At 59.3% G+C, this 26,670-nt stretch overlaps 2 protein-coding genes across 2 annotated transcripts; one reads left to right on the plus strand and one right to left on the minus strand.

The window, feature by feature from the left end:
* On the minus strand, nt 1-25,912 carry RECQL5 (RecQ like helicase 5; the record flags this gene model as incomplete). Its single annotated transcript, XM_084238077.1, has 19 exons — nt 1-267; nt 359-428; nt 648-872; nt 1,103-1,250; nt 1,305-1,843; nt 2,113-2,247; nt 2,506-2,599; nt 2,955-3,025; nt 3,110-3,168; nt 3,290-3,326; nt 3,467-3,566; nt 3,798-4,013; nt 19,509-19,588; nt 21,317-21,479; nt 22,522-22,633; nt 23,168-23,270; nt 23,748-24,266; nt 24,905-25,026; nt 25,786-25,912. The coding sequence occupies 19 exons, from the start codon at nt 25,910-25,912 to the stop codon at nt 167-169; spliced, it is 3,021 nt and encodes a 1,006-aa protein (XP_084094203.1). The 3' UTR covers nt 1-166.
* LOC311172719 (small integral membrane protein 5-like) lies at nt 10,822-17,290 on the plus strand (the record flags this gene model as incomplete). Its single annotated transcript, XM_084236248.1, has 3 exons — nt 10,822-10,948; nt 11,372-11,469; nt 17,105-17,290. 3 exons carry the CDS (start codon nt 10,822-10,824, stop codon nt 17,288-17,290), a joined length of 411 nt encoding a protein of 136 aa, XP_084092374.1.
* Nucleotides 25,913-26,670: the final 758 nt, after the last annotated feature.

Genomic DNA, 26,670 nt, shown 5'->3' on the forward strand with positions numbered 1-26,670 from the left:
AGGGGGCTGACCTCTGGTCTTGACAGGAGTCTGGGCTCCCCCACGCCAGGTGCAGCTGGCATGGGCAGGACCTGAGATGAGGCCCTGGTGGCAACAGGCCTGTGCACATGCTGAGTGAGGCCCCAGCAGCAGGGGGCGCGCGCTGGCCCCGAGGGGCAGCCGTCCATCATCTCTGGGTGTCACGTGGGCTGAGCCAGTCCGCGTCACTCTCACAGCGGCCCCGGCCAAGGAAAAACTGCTGGATGAGGTGCTGGGCCTCTTCCCTCACTACAGATTTGGGGTGGGGAGGCGTGAGGGCCAGTCTCCTCCCTGAAGAGGCCCCCCCAGTGCCTCCTGGCCCAGTACTGCAGGCACTCACCGCTGCTTCCGGGGCAGGTCTGCTGTGCCAGCAGGTGAGAGAGGTGGCGGGCGAAGCCTTTGAATAACTCCTGGAGGCAAAGGGTGGAGAGAAGCGGCGGGCACAGGCCCCTGCCCTGCCCAAGCCACCTACAGCCAGGACCCGAGGGCCCGCGGCCTCCAGGCTAGCCTGCCCTGTGTGGTCCTGGGACTAGTAGTGTGCCACCCCACTGCACCCACACCCCCAGGCCCAGGGAGGGGGCACGCCCCACCCCGAGCAGGACAGCAGTTGACCATATTGCAGCACCTACCTTGGAGGCGAACTTGCCCTCCTTGTAGAAGGGAGTCAGGCACTTGACTACAACATTCGCTGCCTCCCTCAGGGATGTGCCAGGAGCTGAGGGCTGGCAGGAGCCATGGGCCGCAGGGTTCAAGCTGCCCTGAAGGCCAGCTGAGATGCTGCCCTGGGCCTCAGCCAAGATGGAGGCCTGGGCTGAAGGGCGAAGCCTCTTCTGAGCCCAGTTCTCTGGGTGCTCCTGGTCGGGGCCACAAGAGAAGATGACTCTTGGGCTCCCTGTCACCAGCCTCTCCCCTCCTTCTGGAAGACTGGGCCTCAGCACCCTCCTGCCTGCCCCCTCTCCCCTGGGCTAAGGGAAAGAAGACAAGACTTTCCCAAATCCCTACCCCAGAGCAGTGCCACACCCGCCTGTCTGCAGTGCCATACCCGCCTGTCCTCCCCACCCCCAGGCCTCACCCCCGTCAGCACCTGCTGGGGTCTGGGTCGTTTGCCCCTCTGCATCTCCTCTGCGGGGCTGTGCTGGCCTCCAGGGGGCCCCGGGTGTCTGAGCGGGAAGGGAGAGCAGGCGTCAGCTGCCGGTCCCAGCTGCCCCCTCACCCCAGGGGCCCTGCAGAGCCTGTGCAGGGACCGCCTGGTCAGTGCGAGATCCCCAGGCTACCCGGGCCCTCACCTTGGCGCCTCCCCGGGGCACTCCTCGGGCTGAAGGGGGACAGCCAAGCGTCCCAGGGCTCCAGTCTCCTCCCCTGTGTTCTCTGGGGCTGCCATCAGGGCCCCCCCTACTTTCTCACAGGAGGGGCTGGCACCTTCCGCCCCTGGGGCCGGGGCCAGTGGAGGCGGGCTCGCGGGCCTCTGGCAGAAGAAGCGGGTGATGTTCTGAGAGTCCTTGAGGGCCGCTGCGGCTAGAAGCTGCTGCTTCTTGGCCCGGGCCTTGGCAACAGGACTGCCCCGGGAGGGGCCTTTCGCCTTCTTCTCGGGAGCGGGCCCCCCAGCGTGGGCACTGCTTCCAGGGGCCTCTGCTCCGGGCCCAGGGCGGGGCTCACTGTGGTCCTCATCCTGCAGGCTGCAGGGCTGGGCAAGGGGCTGCTGCGCATCTCCCCCCTCAGGCAGGGGCGCTTGCTGCACCGCCCGAGTCTTCTCCATCAGCTCCGTGGCCGTCTGGAACGGGCAGGAGCCTTTGGGGAAACCAGCTCCTACCCGCTTGGGCTTGAGCTGTGAGGAGAGAGGGTCTGACCAGCCGGCCCTGGAGGGCAGTCGCCGCTACAGGGGTGGACGAGGCAGGGCTCTTAGGCGTGGGGGCGGGGCAGGCCGGGCGGCACACACTAGGGGTGAGGCTGATGAGAGGAGAGCGAGGGCTGCAGAGGTGCATCCGGCAGAGCAAGGGCGCTCAAGGGCCAGGGCTGCGATGCCAGGAGAGGGCAGAGGCCGAGGGCAAAGGCGCACGGCCGGAGCCGGGTCCGGGAGCCGCAGGCGCCGCTCACCGAGTACACCTGGGAGGCCGGCTGGATGTCGTACTCGCTGGGCTCCGGGGGCCCGGCCTGGGGCCTGCTGCTCTGGGCAGCGCCTCCCACGTCGTACGGCTGCCCGTCCTTGGAGGCCCTGTGGATCTCGGCCACCTGGGACAGGACGGGCAGGGATGGCGCTGCTGGCTCCCGACAGCCGCCACCCCAGGCTTCCCACGAGGGGCCTCTCGGCCCACGGCTGCAGGCAGCTGGCCACCGGGCAGGTTCTGGTCCTGGGGGTTTTGCAGGAAACACCTCCCCACTGGCAAGGGAGGGAAGTCAGGTTCCCCCTAATGGGGGACTAGGCCTCATGGGGGGCTAGGTGGCCTGGGGGGGTGTGCAGAGGCGCCCCTCCCGCCCCTCCCCACCCACCTTCTTCAGCACGCTGGCCTTGTACAGGTTGGCCACCTTGGCGTTTCGGAAGGTCTGGTGCTCCAGCTCCACGGCCTCAGCCTGGAGGTCAGGTCTGAGGGTAGCAATGAGCAGCAGGCGTTGGGCACCTGCCCTGCTGGCGCCTGCTGGATTCTCCCCCCAGGGACGCTGGAGAGGGGCTTCTGGGCCGCGTGGGAGTGGCCTGGGCCGGGACTTCTGACCCGGACTCACCGACCATGCTGCAGCTTATGGCCCCTTCGACAGCCACGCACAGGCCCCTGCCGAGCCTGCCCCGGTGGGGCTGAGGGGAGCCGACCCTCCCAGCAGCATGGGTCAGCTTGGGGAGGGGGCTCTCCAGCAAGCCAGGGCTTGCTGCCCAAGTGAACAGGAACCCGGAGCCCTGCTCAGGAAGCTCCCAGCCCCCCCACCTCCGGGGCAGGGACACTCACCCCTGGGTGCCAGTGGCCCGGCGGTTACTGCTCAGAGCCTCCTCCAGGAGCCGCAGGCAGTGCTCACGGGCCTGCGTAGAGAGGGAGGTCGTCACACCAGCCTCGAGGCTCAGGGAGCAGCCTGAGTGGGGGGGTGAGGAGGGCCCCCCTCTTACCTTCACAGTGAGCCTGGGGATCTTCCTGCTAGAAGCCTCCTTCAGAGGACAGTCCTCATCTGGGGGAGGAGGGGGCTTCCACTCTGAGTTCTGCTCTCTGGAATCCCCAACCCCCAAAGACGCCTCCTCCTTCCGCACTTGGGAATAGCCCCCACCCTCTGGGGATGGTTCTGTACTGACCTGGGGGTACAAATTCTTCCACCTTCGGGTCTTTGCCCTGCAAGACATGAGGGGTCCATGAAGCATCTTGCCTGGCTGTAGGACAGGTGCCAGTCCGTTGCCAGGTAAGGGCCTTAAGGGGTATATATGTGGGGGGTCACCAGGGACTCTGCTAAGACTCCCCGCCCCCGCCCCCACCTTTCGCAGGCTCATCTGCTTGTGGTAGAAGAGATTCCACTCCTTCTTGTGGGCCTCCTCTCTGGCCTCGTCCCCGCTGCCTCCAGAACCTTCCTCATACCTAAGAGACAGGCAGCGTGTGGGCACCCCAGGATATGGGCTTTGCCCTCTGCTGGGGCAGTGATGTCCCCCAGGTCCTGGCTGCTGGGGGCAACACAGAGGTCCCGGCCCCCTCGTGGCCCTCGGACGGGGGATGAACCACGACACTGTTGCCTCCTATCTACCCTTGGCGCCTGGGGAGAACACCAGACTCCTCCCAGGGGGCAGCAGGCCCCGCTTCACAGCTCCGCACCTGCCGAAGCCCCCATATCCCCTGCGGCCGCCCTCATAGAGCTCGGGGTCGAAGCCATTGCCCTGGGAGGGCCCGATGCAGGTCTTGCTCCAGCTGCGGTGCTCCAAGGCGTCCAGCTGTCTCCGCACGGCCGTGGGGTTCTGGCAGTGGTCGCAGCCTCTGGCGCAGGCTGGGGTGGCATCCCCGAAGTATTTGGCAATGGCGGCGTGGCGGCACCTGGAGCGGGCAGCCCAGCAGGGACGAGGGGTGAGGGCACCCAGCCCCTCCACTCCAGCTGAGCGTGGCTAGGTGCCCGTTACACCCTTCACTTCAGATGAGCCTCACAAAACATCATCTGTTTACCCAGTTTACAGATGAGGACAGAGATGAAGGAGTTTTCCCAAGGTCACGTAACCCAGAGGGGTTCCCAGAGGAGGCAGGGCATGAACCCCGTTCTGTCCTGCTTCTCTACAGATTACTTCGCCGCCGCCTCCATGCCCTCTCCCCGGTCCTCCAGCGCCGGGGTGTCCTGAGGCTGCTGCTGGGCTGAGCCCTCTGGGGCTGTGCCCTCGGGGAGAGCCCTCTCAAGCCCCTCACGCCCACCTGCAGAGCAGAGTGAGCAGCACCAGCCCTGAGGGCTGTGTGAGGGCCTGGCACACAGCGAGGGCAGTTGCTATTACTACTCTTGGCCATTTCCGAGGTGGGGAGGGAGGGAACAGCAGGAGGTGGCCCTGGCCTCAGCACTCTGGCCTGCTTCAGTCCCTCAGTGACCTCTTCCTTCTGTCCCCGCAGCCTGAGTCCCGGGGCGGCCTGTGAGCAGGAAGCAGGCAGTTTAGAGCGCCGGCATCACATGCCAGTCCCTGTGTGGGCAGCAAGCTATGGCTCCTGGGACCTGGGGGCAGGTGCAGAGGCCCCCTGTGGCCTCACAACAGCCATTTCCGCTGAAGGACTGTGGCATAGGGCTGGGGAGCCAGGGAGATGCCAGAGCACAGGCAAGGATGTCCTGGCCCCTCCCTGACGTCACATCCTGGGACAAGAACAGCTGGAGCCAGGTCTAACCAGAACTCCCCTCCACGTGAGCACTGCCTGGGGCTCCCAAGACACTGAGAGCTGAGGGCCCTGGCTGACTCCAGGAGCAAAGGCCACGCTGCCCCCAGGAAGCACAGAAGCAGGCTGGCGGCCTGGCTTGCTGGGCGGGGAACGCAGCTCTGCACGGCCCACACGGAGCGGCCGCCAGAGGGCGCTGTTCCCAGCACTCCGAAAATCAATGTGCCAGTGTCCACAGGGGCCGCCTGTCCCGCCTCTGGCATCCAAGTGGTGTGGCCACAAGGTTGGCTTCCTTCCCCCCGCGCCCTCCCTCTAATCCCTGACTCACTGGGGTTTTGTGCTCACACTCAAAGGGCCCCATTGACAGCTCGCGGATGCGGGCTGGGGTCGGCTCCTGCCTGCTCGGGCACAGCCCGGACTGCTGCGTGGCACGACCAAATGTCAGGGGCCATCAGCCACTGGGCCATGAAGGCCTTCCCTGTAGCTGGGCCTGGAGTGCAGGACAGGCCCCAGCAGACACTGGCCAGATTAAGACCAGCCTTGTCCTCCTCTGGGACTCCAAGGACTACAGGGCCCCTTGCCAGAGAAGCAGGCCCAGGCATCTCCCAAGTCGCGGGGGACTCCCAGGTTCTCCCCAAGGAGCTGCTGCTTGGGTGGTCCAGCAGCTTCCCCACTATTTAGTTTCTTCCCGAGGAGAGGCCAGGGAGGAGCAGGCCGGGAGTTGTCAGAGGGACAGGTTGGGGTGGGGGCAAGGGGGGGCCAAAGGGTCCATGATGAGGGGACAAAGGGCTAGGAGTGCTGCAGGGCCTCCCCCCACACCCCCACTGCACTGGCTCAGGTGGAGCCTCCCAGGGGTCTCTGCCTCTGCCAGGGAACCAGAGGCCACCTCCTCTCATCTGCACACCGCCCAGGCCCAGCCCACAGGCGGGAGAGAGGAAGAGGAGGAGGAGCGGCAGCGGGAGTGTGCAGAACTCAGGGCAGGGAGCACCAGAACCTGCAGCTTCAGGGCCCAGTTCAGCAGGGATTCCCTCCCGTGCTGGGGGGCACTGCCCCCCTTCAGGGGCCGCCCCGCCCCGTGTAATCTGACACTTGGATCTCCTGGACGACCAACAACAAAAAAGCTGAGGCCGAGACAGCAGCTGGCTGTCAGCAGCTCCTGCTGCTGCACTGAGGAGAGGCGCCCAGGGAGCAGCAGGTCAGGAAAGAGGCGTCTCGAAGGAAGGAAGAGGTGGCAGCCAGGGGAGCACGTGGACGCCCTCGGCTCCCCAGCACTAGCAACGCCCCCAAGCCAGACACCTGAGCTCCCAGGTGAGTGACGTCGCCTGCCCGGGGCGGGGGCGGGGGTATGGAGGCATCAGGAGCCCCCGGAGCCAAGACGTCAGGGGTAGGAGGACAGGGCGGTCCAGGTCACTGTCTCCCAGCTCCTGGCCAGGCCTGGGCATGCCCTGCTCTTGCTGGGACCCAGCACTTGGGCCACAGCAGAGGTGGCCCCGGCTCCCTTCACGAGTTCGTTTGCTGATGGATGCGGCCCCTGGCTCGGGACACCACGTCGGCTGCTGCGTCTCCCTCTCCCCGGGCCAAGGCAGCACGCCCTCGCCACCCCTCTCCAGTCTTGGGGGCTCAGCGCAGGGTCTGCCCATCTCAGCTCTGTCCAGGACAAGAGGGGCAGCTGCTACCTTCTGAGGGGGCTGGGCTGTCCACTGCCAGGGCTCTGGTCAGCGCGTATCCCTGGGCACACCTAGGGCCCCCTTGAGCCACCAAATCTCCGTGAATGTAAGAGCGAGCGTAGGGCGGGGAGGGACCGCCCTGGAGTCGGGCCGTCCCCACACCACCAAGATGGGGACCCCCGGGCGGCTCCTCGGGCAGCTCTGGGGCCAGGCCTGTGAGCAGGGGCTGCTGCCCACTCCTCCCTCCTGCCTCCCCGTGCTTAGACTGGGCTGACGTCTCCCCACGCCGCCCCCCAGGCGTCTGCCTCCCAGCGCCCAGGCTGGCGTCTACTAAGAAAGGAAAATGAGGTCGGGAGAAGTGGAAACCCACGGTCAGCCCCGGGGTTCCGGGCGGGCACTGGCTGTGGGCTTTGGCCCGAGCTGGAGGCTAGGGACACTCAGTTCCTGCCTACAGTGACAGGCAGTGCAGGGCGGAGGGGGTCAGGCGGAGCCCACAGTCACCCCACTGACTCTCATCTATAAGATGCCCCCTGGGAACAGCTTGTTCCCGGGGCCCCGACCACCTGTGTCCCTTCCTTGGGTGCAGGGACCCCGATCCCTGCCTGCCTGCCAGGGGCATCTTATAGATGAGAGTCAGTGGGGTAACTGTGGGCTGGGACAGAAGGGGGTGCTGGCTTCTGGGCCGCGGGAAGTGCCGCGGGGCTGCTTGTCACCGTCCCCTCTCGCACGGCGAGGCCCAGGCACCAGGAAGGGGCCTCATGCGGAGGCTCTGTGGGGGCACAGTGGGCTCCTCCGCGCTGCGGATCACACGCTGGGCTCCACAAGCGCCCCACGATGGTAGTGCTGCCATTCCAGCTGTGACGCCATTCAGGCAACCCCGAGCGGGTGGGAGGCTCCAGCCCACCACCAGGGCAGAGCAAGAAGCCGGGCTGAGCCAACAACACAGTGGACTTATCAACTTATCAGCCGCTCACACACCCGCCTGCCCTCGGGCCGGAGAGTGTCAGTTTGTCAAAAAGGAAAAGGGAAGCCTGGGTACCATGGCAGCCATCTGCCTGCAGGGAGCCCGCCTGGTCTACCCAGAAGCCCTCGGTGCCAGTGGAGGCTGCATAAAGCCACGTCCTCTAGTCCCTCCAGCTCTGCCAGTTCCTCTCTGCCCTGCTCACTTTTCCTCCCTCCTGGCTGCCCTCCATCCAGGTGCCCCCTCCACGGGCTCAAACGTGGCCACAAGAGCCCCCGTGGCAGGTGGGGTGCTCTCCCTTCCGGGGGTAGGGAGCCACCATTCCTGTGGGGCGGAGGCGACTTTGGTGTTCCTGGCTCCCGGGCAGGCAGCAGTCCGGGAAGGAGTTTGGGGAACATGAGCTAGAAAGGCTGGGGAGCAGCCCCGAGTTCCCTGCCTGCCTCCCCGAAACTGGAGGTCCCAGCACCCACGCCCCCCGGCCGTAACCGGGAGGGCTCCCTATAGGCCGATGGCTGGGGCACACGGCGCTCGGTCACCTGACAGCTGCCGGTTATATCGGGCACCGGCGTCAGGCACCCTCTCGGCCTTGCTTTAAATAGCTCTCTGGGAATTCAGCCTGGGACCTGCTGGAATGTACCCTAACATCGGCCCCCCCCTCCGCCCCCGCCCCCAGGCACACAAGGCCCCTCCCGCTCCCCCACAGTCCTCACTAAGCATTCAAACCCCAGCAGAAACGACAAAACATCTACTGAAAAGCAATGGGGGGGACTCCTCAGCATCTGGGGTCTCCTCAGCTGCGTCAAGCACGCCCACTCCTGTGCCTGGCGCAGCGGGGAGCCCGCGAGCAAGCCCTGGGACAGCCCGGGTACAGGTGGTCATGCCAGCGGATGCCCCGGGTGCCGAGCTGCGACCGCCACATCGTCCAACCGCCACGTCATCCAGCGCTCCTGCCGCCCGCATGCACCCGCACGTCCCCAAGGGGCCTGGAGTCCCCAAGTCCCCTGGAGGACGGATGGCCAACCTGGAGCTGAAGCTTCTGATCAAGCCCACTTTCCTGCACCTCCTCGGCCCAAGCTGCTGCCTCCTCCCTTCCCTGGAGAGCACCCCCTTCAACTGATCTGGGTTCCGTGTCTCCCAGAGTTTGGGGCAAGTAAAAAGGCTACCTAAGGCGTCTCTGTTGGCCGCCTTCAGTGACGCGGGCGCAGAGCTGTCAGGCTGAGAAGCTGGACGAGAGGAGAGGGCGGAGCCAGGCAGCCCGTGTCTAGAAATGCGCAAACCTTCCCGGGGCTCCCTCCTCTCGGAGACCAGGGGTCTCCTGTCCAGCCAGAAACCCGGAGGGCGATGGCCCAGAGGCCCAGAACCACGACGGAAAGGCCCACCTGCCTGTACAAGCCCGGCCCTGGGTGTGACAGGAGAGGGTGCTCAGCAAGGAGCCCGGGAACCCGAGCTACAAGACCAGGAGGTCTGTCCCTTAGGTGACAAGCGCCGCGGGTGCCCTCAGGGATCAGGCTTGGCCCTGCCCGCTGGGTGACAGCCCTGATAAAGCCACGCTGCAGACTCGATAGGCGGGGTGGGGCTGAGCTTTACACAAAGCCCACCTTCTTCAGGGGTGCTGGGCCTGGCACCTGGTCACCGCTGGGCAGGCCCTCAGCGGGCTGCTGGGCTGACAAAGGGACAGAGGGGCCCCACGGGGGCGGCTGCCAGGCCCCCGTCCTGTGTGGCCTCAGAGAGTCACTCTGTTCCATCGCCCCACGTGCTAAAAGGGGCGAGCGGGTGACCTGTGGCCTCCGAGGATCTAGTGCTTCTCGGCACATTTGGAAACAGGGATCTGAATCTCTCTGCTGACCCTGCAGTGGGGTGAGAGCCACTAGGAGCTAACGCCAGGGGCCTCCTGCTTCCGACAGGAAACCATTGTGTTGTCCAGGAACCAGTGTCTGCCTGCTGCCCTCATCACCACTTCCTAAAAGAGCTCCCCCCTCCACCTCGCACCCCATAAACAGCCTAGGATGCTTATTCGTCACAAATGAAACTCCCCGAGGGTGCCTGGGAAGGTCACTGGCACTGCTGGGCACCCCCCAGGCAGGAGCTGTCAGGTGGTACGCCCCGCAGCTTCGAGAGGGAGGCTGCTCTGGCCCGTGTGTGAAGTGAGGAAAAGAACAGTCTCACTCAGCAAGATGACATGACCCGTCCGGGTCACAAAGGATTTAAAGGGCCACACTCAGACCCAGGGTGATTCCAGCAACATTCTGTTGGGACGGCTGAGCACACGGGAGCAGCTGCCAGCCAGGCCCCGAGGCCCGGGAAGCGTGAGCGGGGTAGGAGTGCACCAAGCAACCACCAGTGGGACTAACCTGAGGCCAGCAGGAGGCCCCACCTCCTACGAGCCTGGAGCTGCCCTAGAAGGAACAGGGTGGAACTCCCACCTCCCCCAGAGGGGCTCAAGCGGAGGCTGTAGGCCAGGCAGGGGAGCCCAGGGAGCCCAGTATGGGTAGAGGCTAGAGAAGACAACCCTTGGCCGGATCTAGGGCAGCTGTACCCCGGCACGGGGAGTGACCAGCACAGGGAGTGACCGGCCCTGCGGACCACAGCTGCCTCAGAGCTCGGCCTGGCTGAGACCAGGACGAGGCAACAATAACTAGAGCCCAAGGTCTGCCACGCACCCCGGCCAGCTGTCCCCCTCCCTGGGGTGAGAGTGTTCCCGGTAAACAGGTTGGGTTGATCCCAGACTGTCCGGGTCCTCTGGCACCCACAGGGAAGCAGCAAAGAAAGCAGCTTCAGTGCAAAACACACCCCGACTTAGCCTGGGCCCTCTGCTGTTGGGCTCTTGGACACCCCAGACAGGAAGAGGCTCTGGCCTTGGGGCTCGGAGGCCTGAGTGGGCACATACCTGGGGTGGGTGGGAGCGGAGGGGACTGCCCTGGTCAGGCCAGAGAAGCAGGTCTGAGCCAGGTCCTGAATGGCCCAGGGGCCACCTGGGGAGCCGTGCCAGCGTGGGCACCAGGCAAAATCTAGGAGTGGTGTCTGAGACAAAGGAATGTGACAGTGAAGTCACCCAGCTCCAGCTCAGAAACCTTGGCCGACCTTGGCTGACTGACAGAGCTGCCCCAGCAGAGGGTCTCAGTCTCTGTCATCACCAGCTTCCCTCACCCCAGGCAGTGCCAGCCAGGCAGGGGCTGAGAACCACTGAGGGGCTCCGGGCTCTCTGCTCACTGGAGTGAGACAGTGTGCGATGGGTGAGACCCGACAAACTCGTTCTGCAGGCCTTGGAGGTGAGGGCGGGATCTCGGCCAGCCTGGGGACTCCAGGTCCTCTCTGCTCAGCACAGTCCGGCAGGAACCCTGGCAGGAACCCCACTGGAACCCAGCACAGCATGGGGGCCTCCAACTTCGTGCAGGAGATGAAGGAGGTAGGCGAGAGGCTGCTGCTCAAGCTGCAGAGGCTGCCACAGGCGGAGCCCGTGGAGATCGTGGCCTTCTCGGCCATCATCCTATTCACAGGTCAGTGCGCCCACCTCCCCAGCCCGCTGCGCTTCCCAGCAGCCGAGGGAGCAGGGTGCTAGCCAGGGCTGGAGGAGGCAGCGGACAACCTCAGTCCAAGGGAGAGCAGGGACATCCCTTGGGGAGGCCACAGGATTTCCTCCAGCCCTTCAGCGTGCTGTTCCAGTGATGGGGTGGTGCTGAAGGCCAGGCACCCCCAGCGTTCCAGCCCAGGGATGAAGGGTGCAAAGCTCTGGGCAGCAAGTTGGTAGGGCTGGAAGGTCAGGGCCCATTGACCGGCGTGGGCACCCCAATGCCTCTGTCAGACTCGGGTATTTCTGACCAGTGGGCCACCGCACCTCAGGAGGGCTTCTTCAGAGGCTGGGTGGGTCTCCCCTCTTCCCCACTGCCGAGATCCCCGCTCTGTGCTCTCCCAACCTCTAGCCACTGTCCTGCTGCTGCTGCTGATCGCCTGTAGCTGCTGCTGCTCCAGCTGCTGTGGCCCCGCCGCCCGGGGCAGGAAGAGCCAGGTGCAGCCCATGGCCCCCTGCTGAGGACGGAGGGGGACCAGGAGAAGCTGGAGAGGAGACACCCAGAGAGCCAGCGGGGCCCTCAGTGAGGAAATGGGATGGCGCGCCCACTGACCCTCCCCTGTCAGTGGCCACTGGGCGCTGAGGAGCAGCGACCTGGTGGAAGAAGGCCTGCACCTCTGGAGGGCTGGCCCTCGGGATCCTGCCAGCCCAGCCAAAGAGGAGCAGGCCGAGGGCAGGGGCCAGAGCAACAGCTGCAGGACCCAGGGCCTGCTGGAGGGAGGCACATCAGTGATCTCCCCAGTATGTGCCTGTTTCTTTCCCAGTAAAAACTTTTGGGTTCTATGTTCTGTGGTGCCAGCTCCCTGGACTGGGCATTGGAAGGGTGGGGGCCGGGGTTGTCCTTTCCAGGCCTCTGCTCCTCTTGTGCCCGTGAAAGCTGAAAACATGCAGAGAAAGGGCACAGGGAAATTCCTGAGGAGCACAGGCTGTAACGGGCTCAGCCCCGGCTCCCAGGCACCCCTCCACGACACGGGACTGCGCGCCCTGGGCCGGTGCTGGCTCAGGAACCCATAAACACTCCACGGTCATGACTCCCATGAGCAGCTCAGGCCAGGGCTCCCCAAACATCTGCACTTGGGGGATTTTGGCTTTGAAAAGAGACCGGGCTCCTGGCACACACACCCCCACCCCCTGCACCTGCCCCCTTCACCCTCTCCCTGGCCAGTGCCAGGTGCAGAACCTCGCCAGGGAGCACAGGTCATTCCTGGGGCCTCCCTGAGCCCTGTACCCAGTCCCCATCTCCTGGGGCAGCTTGTGAGGACAAACTGGGGTGACCTGGGTGGGACACATGGCACAGAGCTGCTGTGTCCTCAGAGCGGGGCAGAGGTGACCCATCATCATGTGCCCTCCACATGAGGCGCTGGCCCGGGGCAACCTGGCCCTGCCGAGGAGCAACTGCCTGCCTCTTCCCTTCAGTTCGCTTGGTCTCCGAGGGCACTTTCCAGGCTGAGCTACCCTCCCAGGGAAGAGGGTAAGGGAAGGAGAAGGCCCCCGGGGTACCTCCCCCTCTCTCCCCAAGGGTCCCCAGAGTCAGAAAGCACCTGCATTTGTGTACATCGGAGCAGTCAGTGTTCTGGCTGCCCGGGGCAGCACCCGCTAAATCAGGGAGCCAAGAGGGGGTGCGAGGGGATGCCAGCCCCAGCCCTCCCTCTCCTGCTGGCAGGCGGGTGGCACTCTCAGGCTGGTTTCACTTCCTGGTGTCCAGGGACCTGTCTGACCAGTTTGGTTTGGGCTGACAACCCAGAGAGGAAGCGCTTCCTCAAGGGCCTGCTGTGCCCCGACACACCGCGCAGAAGCTGGGGGTCCGCCTGGGGTCCGAGGAAACGATCGCAAGGATGACGGCGATGAGGACAAGACGGCGAAAATCCGAGCACCTGTGAAAGCTCAGCCTTGGTCTTCAGCATTCTGATGCAGGTACCTGCATTTACCTCACACAAACACCTCACTACCCTCCCTTCTAGAGGTGCGGAAACGGGGCCTTTCTGACATTCAGCAACTCGCCCAAGCTCAAGCCACCTCGGAGCTGCAGTCGGCCTCCCAGGCCCCACTCCCAGCCCGGGCTCAGCACCACGGCCTGGCATCCAGACAGAGCTCTGATTCCATCACCCTCCACCAGCAAATCCCACATCCCAAACACCCACACCTCAAACCATCTCCAAATAACTTCCCTGTGAGCAGGCGGGGCACAGACCGGAAGAGCTGGGTGGGCCCCACCCAGTCTCCCTCCCAGAAGCAAAACACAGGGAAGGCAGGAGGGACAGACAGAGCCCTGCCCTTTTCAGCCCCAGCACCCACAGCGGCGTAGCCCCAGGAGAGGCTCCGACAGCTCAGCTGCCCGAGCTCCCTGTGACTTTCCTTAAGCCGCTTTCATCAGCATCCGCAATGTCCCTTGCTGAGGGCCGCTGAGGCCCAGCCTCTGGGCTAGAAAAGACCCAGCTCCCCGTCCCGCTGTGGAGGGGCAGAGCCCTGGGCCCAGTGGCCGTCTGCATTTTGCTCATCCAGGCCAGGCAGCACAGGCTCCTGAGTCCGAGAAGATGCTGTCCCTGCCCACAAAGCGCTGACTGGTGTCCACGGAGCCCCCCACCAAAGGCAGCCCCAGCTATAGGCCAAGGCCCGGACAGGCTTCCACCCCACCCAACCTAAGCAGCTCTGCTCTGCATGACGGGAGACTGGCCTGCGCAGGCCTGGCTGGGGGAGCTGCGCCTGGAGAGGAGGCAGCCCTTCCCCACGGCAGGAAAGGAAACAGACACACAGCGGGAGGGCGGCCTCCAGGCTGAGCCCAGAAGTGGCTAACTGGCCACTTGGCCCAGGGCCGCCACAATCCACGTCCACCTGTGGTCACTGCAGCAGGCCCCGGCAGCTCCCCCTCCTAGCTGCGGTCTCTGCTGCACCACACACAGGTCTCGGTTCCTCAGAAGGGTGGCACCTCACATCCGTGCCTCTGCTGTCCGCACCTCATGCCTAGTGGAAGCCTCAGCCAAGCTACCGCTTCACAAATTTCATCGCAAAACTTGGCACCAGCAGACCAGTTTTCTCAAATGTGAACATGTTACCCGGTGGGGGAACAAGATCTGCCACTCCAAAAATGTCTCTCTGGCATAAGGACTGTTTCCTAGGGGGAACTCTGACAGTGGGGTGCAGGTTGCCCTTTGTAAGAGACACTTTCATGTAGAAGGGAAACGCGCCCCGTGTGAGGGCTGGCTCCTCGGCCTCAGGAAGACCCGATCCCTTTAAGTCTTTAACTCTTATCAGTGGAGGAGGGTAATCTGCTGTCAGTCATGCCCCCCTCTGCTGGGCCTTCCCACATGACTGCCCGTAACAGGCTTCCCCTCCTCCCCAACATCCTGTATCCCTCTCTGAATTCTTAAAGAGGTGACAAGCCATTTTGGCAAGTTGCTCACTCTGCTGAGTCTCTCCTATGTGCACAGGAGGGACACACATTGTTTTGGGGTATTTTTCTCTTGCCAATCTGCCAGTCCAGAAGAACCTAAAGGAGACGGGGGACTCGCCTGCTCTCCCCCACAAAAGCAATCTACAGTTCAACTCTCACATGACATAACTGATGTGGTTAATGCCAATGCCAGGCCTTAAAAAACTGAGGACAGTCCTCTAAAAAGCCACCTATTCCCTCTGGAGCCACCTGCCTCCCGAAGGCTGCTGACGCTGAACTCCAGCTCTGACGCAGCCTTCGTGTTGACTTAAACATCACTTGTGACCAGGACGCCCCTTGGCCGCCGGGAGACACCGTACCCAAGGCACCTATTCCCTCCCCGTTAAGCTGGTCTTGGAATGTCACACTGGTTGGGTTTGTGACCAGGGCCCACAACTGAAAAAGTGGACAAGAGCGACCCTGATGTCGACGCCACAGTCTCCACACACCTCATTCTAACGGAGGCACACACATTCTAAGGGTGGCCTGGGCCACCCTTCTGAGCCAGAGCCAGAGCCAGGGTCTTTTCTCAGGTGTGGGGTGCTGACCAGAGTCCCTGTTCTGTCCGTTTGCTAATTTTGGCTCTGTGAGACAGAACTGGAAGCCATCCGCAGAGAAATCCGAGCGTGGAAAGGCTTACGGATTTTTACAAAATGTTTAACAGCTGTCCACATCTGTTCTGACAGGAATATTATTAGTCACTCCAAATGGTCAAATAAGTATTTATAGAAAAGACGACTTCCGCTCTCCTCCACCCCGAGGTGCAGCGCTGAGCGGGAGCGGAGCTGAACAGCGGGGCCCAGACCCCTGCCCAGCACTGAGCTCCTGGCCAGGCGGCCTCTGCCGAGTTCCTTAGCCTCTGGGCCTGCCCCCAGCTGAAACACTGAGGTTTGGGCTACGACTGTGGCTTTTATTTTTTGGGTAATGGTAAATGCAAACACATAGTTGCAGCAACAAGAGCCACCGCCACAAACAGGCCTGGGAACAACCCTCTCCTGAGAAGCATCTCGCCCCACTGCTGGGGTGGAAGTAGGAGGGAGCACTGGGGACCAGTTTATTGACTGGGAGTGTCCAGCAGGCCAAGGGCATTAGTCAGTGTGTTTTACAGAAGGAGCGCGAAGAGCAGGGAAGCGGGTCAGGGGCGCCCGGGATAGTTAAGGGCTTTGTGGAACCTGCCCGTGGCCTGCGGCCTCGCAGCCTGACTGCGGGGTGCACACAGAATGCTGCTCTAAGTGGGACGGGGCCGGCTGGACCCAGAGACTCAGAGAAGCTCCCAGATGACTAACAAGCAGGGCGGGGGATGTAGGGGCATAGAATGTGAGCACTGGGCGGGCAGGGCGGGCCCGTCTCCCTTCACAACTAGACACGCAGCCCCAGTGGCAGCTCCTGGCCAGAGCAGGCACGCAAGTTCTGTCTTTTAAGGGTCAGAGGTGGTTTTCAATCTCAAGGTACTGCTCCTCCCCGCTTCCTAGCGCCCATCACAGCCGTGGGAAAGAATCAACCACATAAAGCAGCAGCAGCTGAGGTCAGGCCGCCGAGAGGCAGGCAAAGGCGCTGAGGGAGAAGTCAGGCCTCCCTCCGTAGGCACCCAGGGCCTGGAGGGTGGTAATCACCTCCACCCAGAACTGGCTCCCGGAGGTGCCAGGCAGAGCTGCAGTTAATCATTCAACAGCACCACAGGAAGCGGGCAGCCCCAGGTCTTCCCGCGCTGGGCTGGCCTCTCAGGACAGGTCACCCCGGCAGAGAGGAGAGGTGGGACCCAGCCACAGAGGAGGCAGCAGAGTGGTCCTGATCTACTGGTCACCCTGCACCCCAACTCAAGACTCAGCGAGGCTCACTCACCAATTGTACCCCGAGCTGCCCCCCAGTGACATCACAGAAGGGCAGAAGCACTTGTGGGGTGACTGTGAAAGGGTAGAAGGGAAGGTGGTTGCTAGGCAACTGGCCCTAGCCCACCTTTGTTTGCTTTGGTTACAGCAATGAGGCCTGGTCGGGGCCGCTGGGCAGTGCGCACGCCTTTCCTTCACAACAGCTGTGGCTGAGTGGGGGCGCAGATCTGTGTGGTGAGCGTGGAGCCGAAGGGTCGCCCTCACCTCTCAGGACCCAGCAATCAGGTAGGCACCCCCTCTTCTCCACCGCCCTCCAGTGGCGGCAGCCCTCTGCCATTCAGCTTTCAAAACTAGTGAGTCCTTCTGCTTCCAGTTTGCTGAGGGCTTGGCTCCTGTGCTGGCCTCTCAAAATGCTTCCCCAAGTGTTTGGCAACTGAGGCGGGAGAAATAGGAAGGATCTAGTGTGGTGTTTTCGAGATTCCACCTGACTGGGTCTCAGGGACAGGAGAGTCCTCAAGAGCAGGGCTACCCGGGGAAGGCCCGGAGAGTCCAGAGGGAGCCTTGGGCAGCACCCGAGGGCCCCTCTCTTGGTGCCAGTCCCTGCTCCTGCCTCTGTAGAGGAGGAATGTGCATGTGCTGCTTGCAGGAGGCACCAAGCCCGAGGAACCTGCCACCTCCCTGCCCTCCAGTATCACGATCTGCAGTGGGGGGCGAGCTGTCCTCTGAGACTGCTATGGAGGGTGAAGTTGGGACGGCTATGGAGGGACAGTGCCTGGGACAGGGCCTGGAGAGGCACCTGCACTCAGGTCTCTGACCCTCTTTCCAGGTTCACATGGATAACCTGGCAGAGGAGAAAGCAGAGTGGAACGAGGAGTACTGGCAGAACGCCTGGGACCAGGGGGGCCTGGTCGTGATCAGCTTGTTCATCTCCATGGTCCTGTTCCTCATCTTGTTTGCAGTGATGTTTGGGGTCCTCCCTCCATTGGAGAAGGTCAAGTGTGAAGAGCAATGACTGACTTTTAGGGGACCCAGAGGGAGTCACCTACTATACACTCTCATACACCATGTACCTTTTCCCCCAAGCTCTTTGAACAGTCTAGAACTATACATTTTTTATGTGATTCGCTGGTGAGTGCCTGTCTTCCCTCCTGGACCAGGGGAGGGGTCCTGTCCGCCACTACCAAAACCCCCACGCCCCAAGGGCCGGGCACAGAGTCAGAAGCAATCAACATCTGCTGGATGGAGAAATGAACGAATGATCATCGAGCACACAAAGAACACAACAAGGCTGCTTGGTTGCTGAGCTCCCAGCCCGGTCCCAGGAGACGGCCCAGCCCAGCCCAATGCACACAAAGTGCAAGGCCTCTCGGCTCGAGGTTGCTTCAGACCTAATCGCTTTTCCTTTCCACACTAGGAGTTTAAAAAGCCCTGCCATGAATAATCAACATTTCTTTTCCAAGGCCATACTCAAGAGGAAGGAGAGAGGAAAACCACAACACCCCCAGGCCTGGCTGGGATGACCTGAGCATCTTTCGTTGGTCCAGAGGTACCAGGTGCGTCTCTCAGGAGCCCTAGACCCTAAAAGGGGGTCTGTGCAGAGGCGTTGTCCCTACTGGACCAGTCACCAAACAAGCAGAGAGGGGTCCTCTCTGCCACCACTGTCACCCCCATGTCCAAAGGGCCTGGCAGTCAGTCACTGTCTTGGCCTGACCCTCGATCCCAGGTGCCCGCCTACAGCACAGCTGTTCCAACTTCAACCTCAAGCCAGGACTACTCTTAGCAGACAGATACCTGGTGGAAAGGGGCTTTTCCTGCATGCAGCAAAGAAACATTCTCTCACACAAAGAACAATTTCAAATCTGGCCACACTGCGGTCTTTATTCCATCCCAGGGTCAGCCCTCCCTGCCAGGTGTCCTAGGAGGCCCCCAATGCACTAAGAGGTCCCCTGATGCACTGGGTGACCCACAATGCACTCGGAGCCTCCAGCCCCCTGGTATGAGACAGGAGAAATAAAGGCGGAGGGCCCTGGAGGCCCTGTGCTCTTGCCTGGGCGGATGCTGCAGCCACTAGGGATACAGCAGAGCCAACCCAAGAGCCCCACAGGCTCTTCCTCAGACTCATCCCAGACAAGAAGCATCAGGGCTGTCTCCAGCAGAGGGACTCTTGACAACTTGCGTGGACAGGCCCTGTGGTGACAAGCCCCTCCCAAGGAGCTTGAGGCCAGCGGAGCGACCCCAGAACTAGCGCCCAGCAAGGTTCTGGTCACGGTGGCTATGGGCAAGAGCAATTCTGGCATAGCAGCCACCCGCCTCTGCTGGGCGTGGCCCTGCCCAGAGGTCTAATGAGGGATGGCTACTTGGAGAAGGGAGCAGTCCAGGCCAGGAGCCACGGAGGGGTGGGAGTGAAAGCACACCACCCAGGTAATATCCCTCTGGTTACCAGAGGAGCCCCCCAAACATCTGCTAGACAGACACCAGTGCCACGCTCTTGACCAACTCCATGCTTCAAATTCGGCTCTTGCAAAAACCAAGATGGTGTGTGCACGCAAATATGACGTCACTGGAGATGGAAGACGTGGGATTCAAGACATCTACGTTAGCTCCGTGACCTCTCTGGACCCAGGCTTTTCGTCTGAGTCAGAAGGGCTCAAAGGCTCAAAGGGCTCTTACAGACCAAGGGGCTGCACAAACGCCGAGTTCTCCCAGTTTGTCCAGAGTCACTCCCGGAAAACCCCCCCACACCACACTGCTGGTACCCAGACCCCACCCCGCCACAACCTCCCCGCCACTGAGCAGCTCTCAGGCTCATCATGCCCCCTCCTGCTCCAACAGGAGGTGCAGGTAAAATAGGAAAGTGGGTTCCAAGTGGGTACTGGCCTGTGTGGGTCCAAGGTACACATGACTATTACTTCAGTGAAGCCATGGCCCAGATCAGGGACGTGCCAGTGGCTCAGAAGAGGTCATGTGCTCAGGGCTGCATCACTCTTGGGGCCAGCAGGTGGTGTGGGGTGGATGGATGACCCCTCAAATCACTGAATGAGTCCTCACACTGCTAGTTTCTGGTACCAGCTTCCATGCTGCTTGACAGGACACCCCACATAATGGCTGCCATAAGCAGGGCCCTTGGTGGCCCACGGCTGCCTTACTTTAGCTGCGTAACTAGTGTGGGTTAGGGGAGAAGATCTCAGATCTCACTAACACCCTGCTCTGATACGAAATAAGTCACTTACCCCGTTTCTTCACAGAAGGTCACCAGGGCATCAAAGGCCAAGAGAGTAGCTTTATCAGATGCTTTGTTCCCCCTCTTTTCCTGGAGACAAGAAAAAGTCTTAGACTTTTTAGTAGCTCAAAAAATAATGACAGAGAAAAAGACTCGATGGTTAGAGAGTCGTTACAGTGTCCCCAAACCTGACCACCTGGGGAACCTTTAAAAGACTGAACTGGGGCTCACTCTAGGTTACCGGACCAAACTCTCTGGAACCAATGTTTTGGGGAGTTTATATTTTCAAAAAGCTGCTCAGATGATTCTCATGCAAAGGACCCAGACTGGCACTCAGGAACCACTTTGTGGCATGGTCTAATTCAACAGTCACTACGCACTGGGCGTGTATGTAGGGACTCACAAATGTACACACGTCGGTATTAGGAACAACATGCCTCTGTGCAATACACTGAGTGTTAACAGTGAGTACTTCTGAAAGTCATGACTTGCCTTTTTAAACATATTTTATCAAGTTTTCTAAAAATTATGAAATTAAAACCACAGAAAAGTAAAGAAAATAGGCCATGGACGCCTGAGAGACATTATCAACTTTCTGCTTCTTTCAATTCATTCAAAATTGAAAGGCACCATTTTATTGCTGTCTAGTTTGTGGTGGACAGTGGAAACACTGATGCTCTTCTGGCTCCCAGTCCTTCCTACATCAGCTTTCCAGAAGCTTTCTGGAGCTTCTGTTTATCTCAAAGGATCTCAAATGTCTCCATGATGAACCTGGTGTGAATTCTTGTAATTCATTGTGTTAGTGAGTTTAAGTAACCTTATCCCCAATCACCTCACCAAGATGTTTTCCTTGTCTAATTTCAGATAAAAGAGCAAATCTTCCTTGATGGTTTCTGCTTTGAAAATCTTGACACACCCTTCCCTTTCTCAAAGGCACACATAGTGATTTCCATGTGTATGGTATGAGGCAGAAATCTGATTTTATCTTTCCCAGCAGCTATTATTCAACAGGTCATCCTTTTCCTATTGGTTTTTATGTTATCTATCACACACCAACTTTCCTTATATACTTGGGTCTGTTTCTGACTCTCTACAAAGAATGTACAAGCAGACTAAAAGCAAAGAACTTAAGACATCATGTGGAAGGCTTCTGTAACAACGCTAATTAAAACAAGGTGGGCATCATAATGACGACGTACAAGAATGTGCACACGAAAGACCATTAAGAGAAACATAAAAATAAAAAAATTAGGGGCCTCCCTGGTGGTGCAAGGGGTTAAGTCTCAGCACTATGACACTATCCGCAGCCACTGCAGCACAAGTTCCATCCCTGGCCAGCCAGGGAGCTACCCACATGGTGCAGCAGACCTCTCCTGTCTCCCCGCGGCTCCCCTCAGCAGTGTATTTCGGTCGGTATGCCTGTTCTACTCTCCACTCTGTCTCTGGTGAATCCTCTTGTCCCCTGCCCTCCCCCCCCACCTCTGGCCTATACCTCAGTTCTTATGTGCATAAATAAATCTTAAAAAAAAAAGCAAACAAACCTTTATTTAAAAGAAAATCAAAAAGTTAACAAGGATGTAAGATAACGGTACTTCCTTAAAAAAATTAAATAAAAATAAAAAAGATAACCATAAAGAAAAAAGTGAGCCTAGCCTGCTGCAGACTGCCCATCCACCAGCACACATATCCTCATGCCTGCCCGCTGGGTCCAGGAGCACCTCTCTAGCTTAAAGGGGCTCCATCCGGATTCAGAAATAGCTGCGTGAATTGGAGAGGGGTGGGTGTGGGCAGGAAGGGGTCCTGCGGCCCATAACTTACCTGGAGTTTTGCTATTTCCTTTCTGATCAGGAAGCTGACTTGGTCCCGGTCATTCCTGGAGTAATAGAGGCGGCACCAGGACAGCTTCCCATCCCTGCCTGCCCGGCCAGACTCCTGGTAGTACCCAGCCATAGACTTGGCAATATTCCAGTGGGCGACAAACCTGCAGGATCCAAAGAGACAAGCAGCAGGAGATGTGGCAGATGAGCTGAGAGGTGTAACCAAGTCGGGCAGCAGGGCTCTCCTGGGACTGGTGCAGGCGACTGGCAGGTAGTCAGGCAGAGGGGGTCCCAGAGTAAGTGTGGCGAGGGTGCCTGCATCCATCAACAGGCCTCCCTAACTCGGAGTAGCCCAGCTTAGAGGCCACAGCAAGAGTTGGGGGAAGGGGGCAATTTAGTACATGTAAGAAAAAACCCTCACAACTAGAGGCCCAGAAGAAAAAATATTAAACTTAAAGGATAAAACTTGTGAAATACCTACTCTGGTCAGTTCATACATTTGTCTTACTTAATTTTAACACTCACAACCACGTGAGACAGCCGCACTTTGTAGATTCAGAGTTAAATCTGTACAAGGGGCCAGGGGCAGGAGACAAAGCCAGGACCTGAACTGAGGGCTATCTGGCTTCGCTGTGGCCCCTAACAAGCTAACCCAGGGTTTCAACTCCGATTCCCAAAGTCCACGTCCTCTCAAATGTCATACACAGAGTAATTCCTAGACCAACTCAGGGTCACTACAAGGCTTAACCGTGTAGTATGCCAAAGTGCTTGGTAGACCCCACAAAGCATTATTGTTGCTGTTAATCAGAGCAAAGGGCTTCATACAACAGCCCAAAATGCCGCTAGAAGGTCAGGATGGAGTTAGCGGTTAAGATGTCCCAACTGTCTGTGGGGAAGGAGGCTGGGATACCCCCATCTCTTCTGGAATGTCCATAAGCAGCAGCAAGGAATGACACTAATGAGACCTTTGCTAAGATGCGAGTGAACAGGGCTGTGCTGACGGAGGATGAGCCTGGAGCCTGACGTCTGCGTGCTGCCCTCTCTCTTGGGAGACAGCAGAACGAGCTGTCCCTGGGGAGTGCATGATTTGGGCCTCCCTCCCCTCCCCCTGTACAAGGTACACGGGGACCTGGCCTTGCACAGGCCACCAGGCAGCCCGCTTGAGCCCAGCACCCACTGGGAAGTCCAACCAGCACCACAGCTCACCTGACATTGGCTTTGTCCACTCCCATCCCAAAACTAATGGTCGCCACGATCACAGGGACCTTCTCCTCCATCCACTCGTTCTGCACCAGCGTCCTTTCAGAAGCCTTCAGCCCTGTAGAGAGGAAGGCAGGGAAGGGGGCTCACATCTCCCCTGGGGTCTACCTGGGTCTGACACCGTGCCCGGTACTGTCCACACACCCCAAACCCATCACTTAGCAGCTGCAGGGCCTTGGCCCAGCTCTCAACCTCCCTGAGCCTGAGTTAATAAAGAACTTAGCCCATTCAGTACTCAACAAATGCTCGTGCCAAGATTCAAACCCACAGCCTTCGACCTCCAAAGCATCACCCTTTCCACACCACCAATAACCAGGCCAGGCTTATGAAAACGCAGCACCTCTGGCCTGGCTTATGAAAACGCAGCACCTCTGGGTCGGTACAGGACAGAAAAATAATTCAGGAGTCACGATTCTCCTTTCAACCTTGCAATGAGACTCCTTTTAGTGGATTTAAGTGAATCACTTGAGCTCTGTCTGGGCAGCTGGGATGAGACGAGGGACTGCCTGGCTATCCAGGAACCACAAGGAACAAGAGATGGTGAGAAGGAGGCCTCTGGGAAGGAAGACCAGGTGGCGTGGGCAACCCTTACCTGCATGGTAAGCCTTGGCGTTGACACCCCTGTAACTGAGCTCTATGGCCAGCTGCTCACAGGCCTCTCTGGTCCTGCAGTAGACAATGCCGCAGCCGGACAACATCTGAGTGGGGAGACACAGGAGGAAAATGAACATTGGGGAGAAGTGAAAAATAAGCCCATTTTACCACCACCCGCATGAAAGGCAGCTCTGTGATTTCTCCCAACAGCCTCAGCCTCCTCTGAGGCAGGACACCCAGCAGGGCTGTCAGTCTCTACCAGACAGGGCCAGAGCAGCCCAGAACTCAAGCCAAATGACTCCTCCCCTCAAATGTTGACTGGTCTGCACAGGCCTCCCCCAGGGGGTCTGGCTGTTGGTCTCCCCCAGAAGGACTCCAGAACAAGGGTACTCCAGGAAGGGGAACATGGCAGGAGACCAAAATGACAATTCTCTTTGTGCACCAATTTTCAGAAACTCTGGCTAAGGAAGCTAAAGAAAGCACAGATCTTAGAAAACCAGTATCCACCTCCAGGCTGCAGCTAGCACCCCGATTGGGATGTATCTTAGCCACTCCCCCCCCAAACTTAGCATCCGCACCCCCTTATCAGCCTTCTGTCCAAGAGCCTTAAGGCAGAAGTCCTTCAGATTCCCGTAGGGGTCAGAGAGCAGTTCCTTGAATTGCACGTCATAGAAGAGGTTGGCTCGGAAGCAGGGCGTCTTGAAGGTGGCGACCGGCTGCTTCAGGTGCAGGGTGGCAAACACGTCCTCTTGGACCTGTGGGGTGGCGGTGGCGGTCAGAGCGACGCATGGGATGTGTGCCAGGCGGGAGCGCAGGGCGCCCAGACGCAAGTAGTCAGGACGGAAGTCATGTCCCCACTGTGAAACACAATGAGCTTCGTCCACCACTAGGTAGGAGAGCAGGTGGCGGGACACCAGGGAGTTCAGGGTGGGCTGGAAGGAGGCCGAGGCCGCCATCTCTGGCGTGATGTACAGAAGTTTGATCCGGGGCTTTTCTTGCTCCAGGTCAGACAGCAGCTCCTTCTTCTCCTGTGCGGAGAGCTTTGAGTTCAAGGAACTCACTCGTACCTTCAGGGCCAGCAAGTGGTCCACCTGGTCCTGAGGACAGAAGAGGGAAGAGGCCGTAGAGGGCACGCAATTGCCCCTCAAGACCCAGTGGTAAAAGTCACTGTGACTACAGGGAGTACTCAGCGGTCGGAAAGTGTCTTCCTCCCACCCTCCGTGTCCTTTCTGCACGTAAGAAGTAGCGAAGGTGAAACGGTAGGGACAAGTTGTGGGGCCAGACGGTCCCATTCATAACTCATGAGAGAACCCCATACTTGGGCAATCCAGAAACCCAACACAGAGAGGAAGTTAGGCAAATCAAAGAAGATGAGAGGCAGAGACTAAAGAAAGGAGAAGTGGGGCCTCCCCGCTGGCGCGGCGGTTGAGCGCTGGGTTGTGAAGCTGCCCGCAGCCTCTGCAGCGCTGGTTCAATCCCCAGCCGACAGGTGAGGGTCCCACAAGGTGTGCAGACCTCTCCTGCCTCCCGCTGCTCCCCTCAGCAGTGTACTTCATCACTCTGCCTGTTCTGTTCTCAGCTCTCCGCTCTGGCTCTGGTGTACCCAGTGCTTGTATATATAAATAAATAAATAAATCTTTTTTTAAAAAAAAAAAAAGGAGAAGTGACATTTGCAGCTATAAATAAGCTTCCCCTAAATATGCCGGGCTCCCATCTGCATTCCCTTAGGCCTCACCTGAATCAAAGCAATGAGAGGAGAGATGACAATGGTGATGCCTCTCGCCAAGACAGCAGGGAGCTGATAGCAGAGGGACTTTCCTGCCCCCGTGGGCATGCACACAAAGACATCCCTGTCACCTGCAAAATACAAGAAGACAACATCTCAAGCCTTCCTACCCTTTATCACTTTCCTTCATCAAGGCTGTTAAAAATTAAATGAGAATGTAGGAAAAGCACTTAGCAGTGTGAAGCACAGGGGAGGGTCTCAGTATAACGTCCTTCCTAGGAAAAGGGCAGGCATCCAGAAAGATTTGGAAAAGTACACAAGTCATTTCTGATAATGGCAATAACTACAAGGTTAAGAAGCCTGGGCTTACTGGGATATGGAAGAGCAAACCAAACATGAAAGCTAAATAGCTCTAGATGAGCGGGCATGGCTGTGTAGATATGGAAGTGTCATCACTTAGAGGTCTTGATTACAAAAGTTATAATACAGATAACATTACATTCTTCACAACTTGCATCTGTCACTAACTCAGGTTTCTGATATACTCCTTCCTTCCCTATTTGGGACCCAGACAACTCAGTTTCAACCAGGGGATTACCCATAAAGTCAGTGACTGTTAGGCTCTTCCTGCCATCCCCCACTACTCCCTACACACAAAGGAACAAGAACAAGAATCTGTAACAGTTTACAAGGCGATCTTATAGCTCTGGAAGACTCAGAACAGCTGGGTGCCTCTGCCAATAAAACTGCAAGCTTTGGGTGACAGGACTACAAGATTTCCAAAACCAACTGTGGACCAAGGCTGGGCAGGCAGGGTCAGGAGGGCGTTCTATAGCACTGCTAGGATATAGCCAGTACGAACGCAAAGGCAGGCAGTTTGGCAACATTACCTTTCACCACAGCCGTGGTCGCACTCCCCTGTAAAGGCGTCTTAAAAGAGTCAAACCCAAAGACCTTCTTCAACGTGCTCCGGACTCGACGCTCAGCGTCGGAAGGAGAGGGAAAGCGGGTGCTCATCTTAGCGACAGGCAGTGGCCAAAGGTTAAGGGCAAAGGCGATGATCAGATGGTTGCTGCAAGGACTCTCAGTTCTGCTTTGTTATGTTCCAACATTTTTAAAAAAGCAATACAGCTTCAGGTGAACTGCCTCAAGCAACACATTCCTGGGTAAATGAACATCTCCACTTCACGGTCAGTGAAAATAAAACCACTGAAAACTAGCCCAGGGCACCGCATCGCAGGGAGCAAGAAATCAGATCACAAGAAGAAACATAATTGGAGAAGGTGGATTTTTGTTCTAAAATTCACCTTTTGCTCCTTCTATAAACGCAGCCTTGACCACTACCCCTCCCCTTGCCCCCGGGACCTCGCTCCTCTTATCCCCACAGCCCGGAGGCGAGCTCTTCCCTTCCCCTCCTCTGACTCCCAGATCTGCTCTCTCCCCCCTTCCCCAGCGGAAGCCTCCCTCGCTTCACTCCAAGATATCAGAGCCGGCCGTGGGCCGCCCAGGAGCGAAGGGATCTCGCCGGGCCGCTGGTAACTCGACGAGAAGACCCCCATGTGCCTCCCCCAACTGAGAAACCAAACGGCTCCTATTCACTGTCAGGTAATAGCCACACAAGCTCGTCCGGCGCGCAATGATGACGTTGAGCAAGCGCTCGTGCGCGGGGCGGGATCAGGTGCAGAATCGACCCGTTTGATTGGTTCATTTGTCCGGAATGGGCGCGGGGACTCCTGGGACCCGGAAGCAGCCGCCTTTCGGCACGGAAGTCGGCC

This window comes from Talpa europaea (assembly GCF_964194135.1).
Source record: "Talpa europaea genome assembly, chromosome: 7".
NCBI classification, from domain to species: Eukaryota; Metazoa; Chordata; class Mammalia; order Eulipotyphla; family Talpidae; genus Talpa; species Talpa europaea.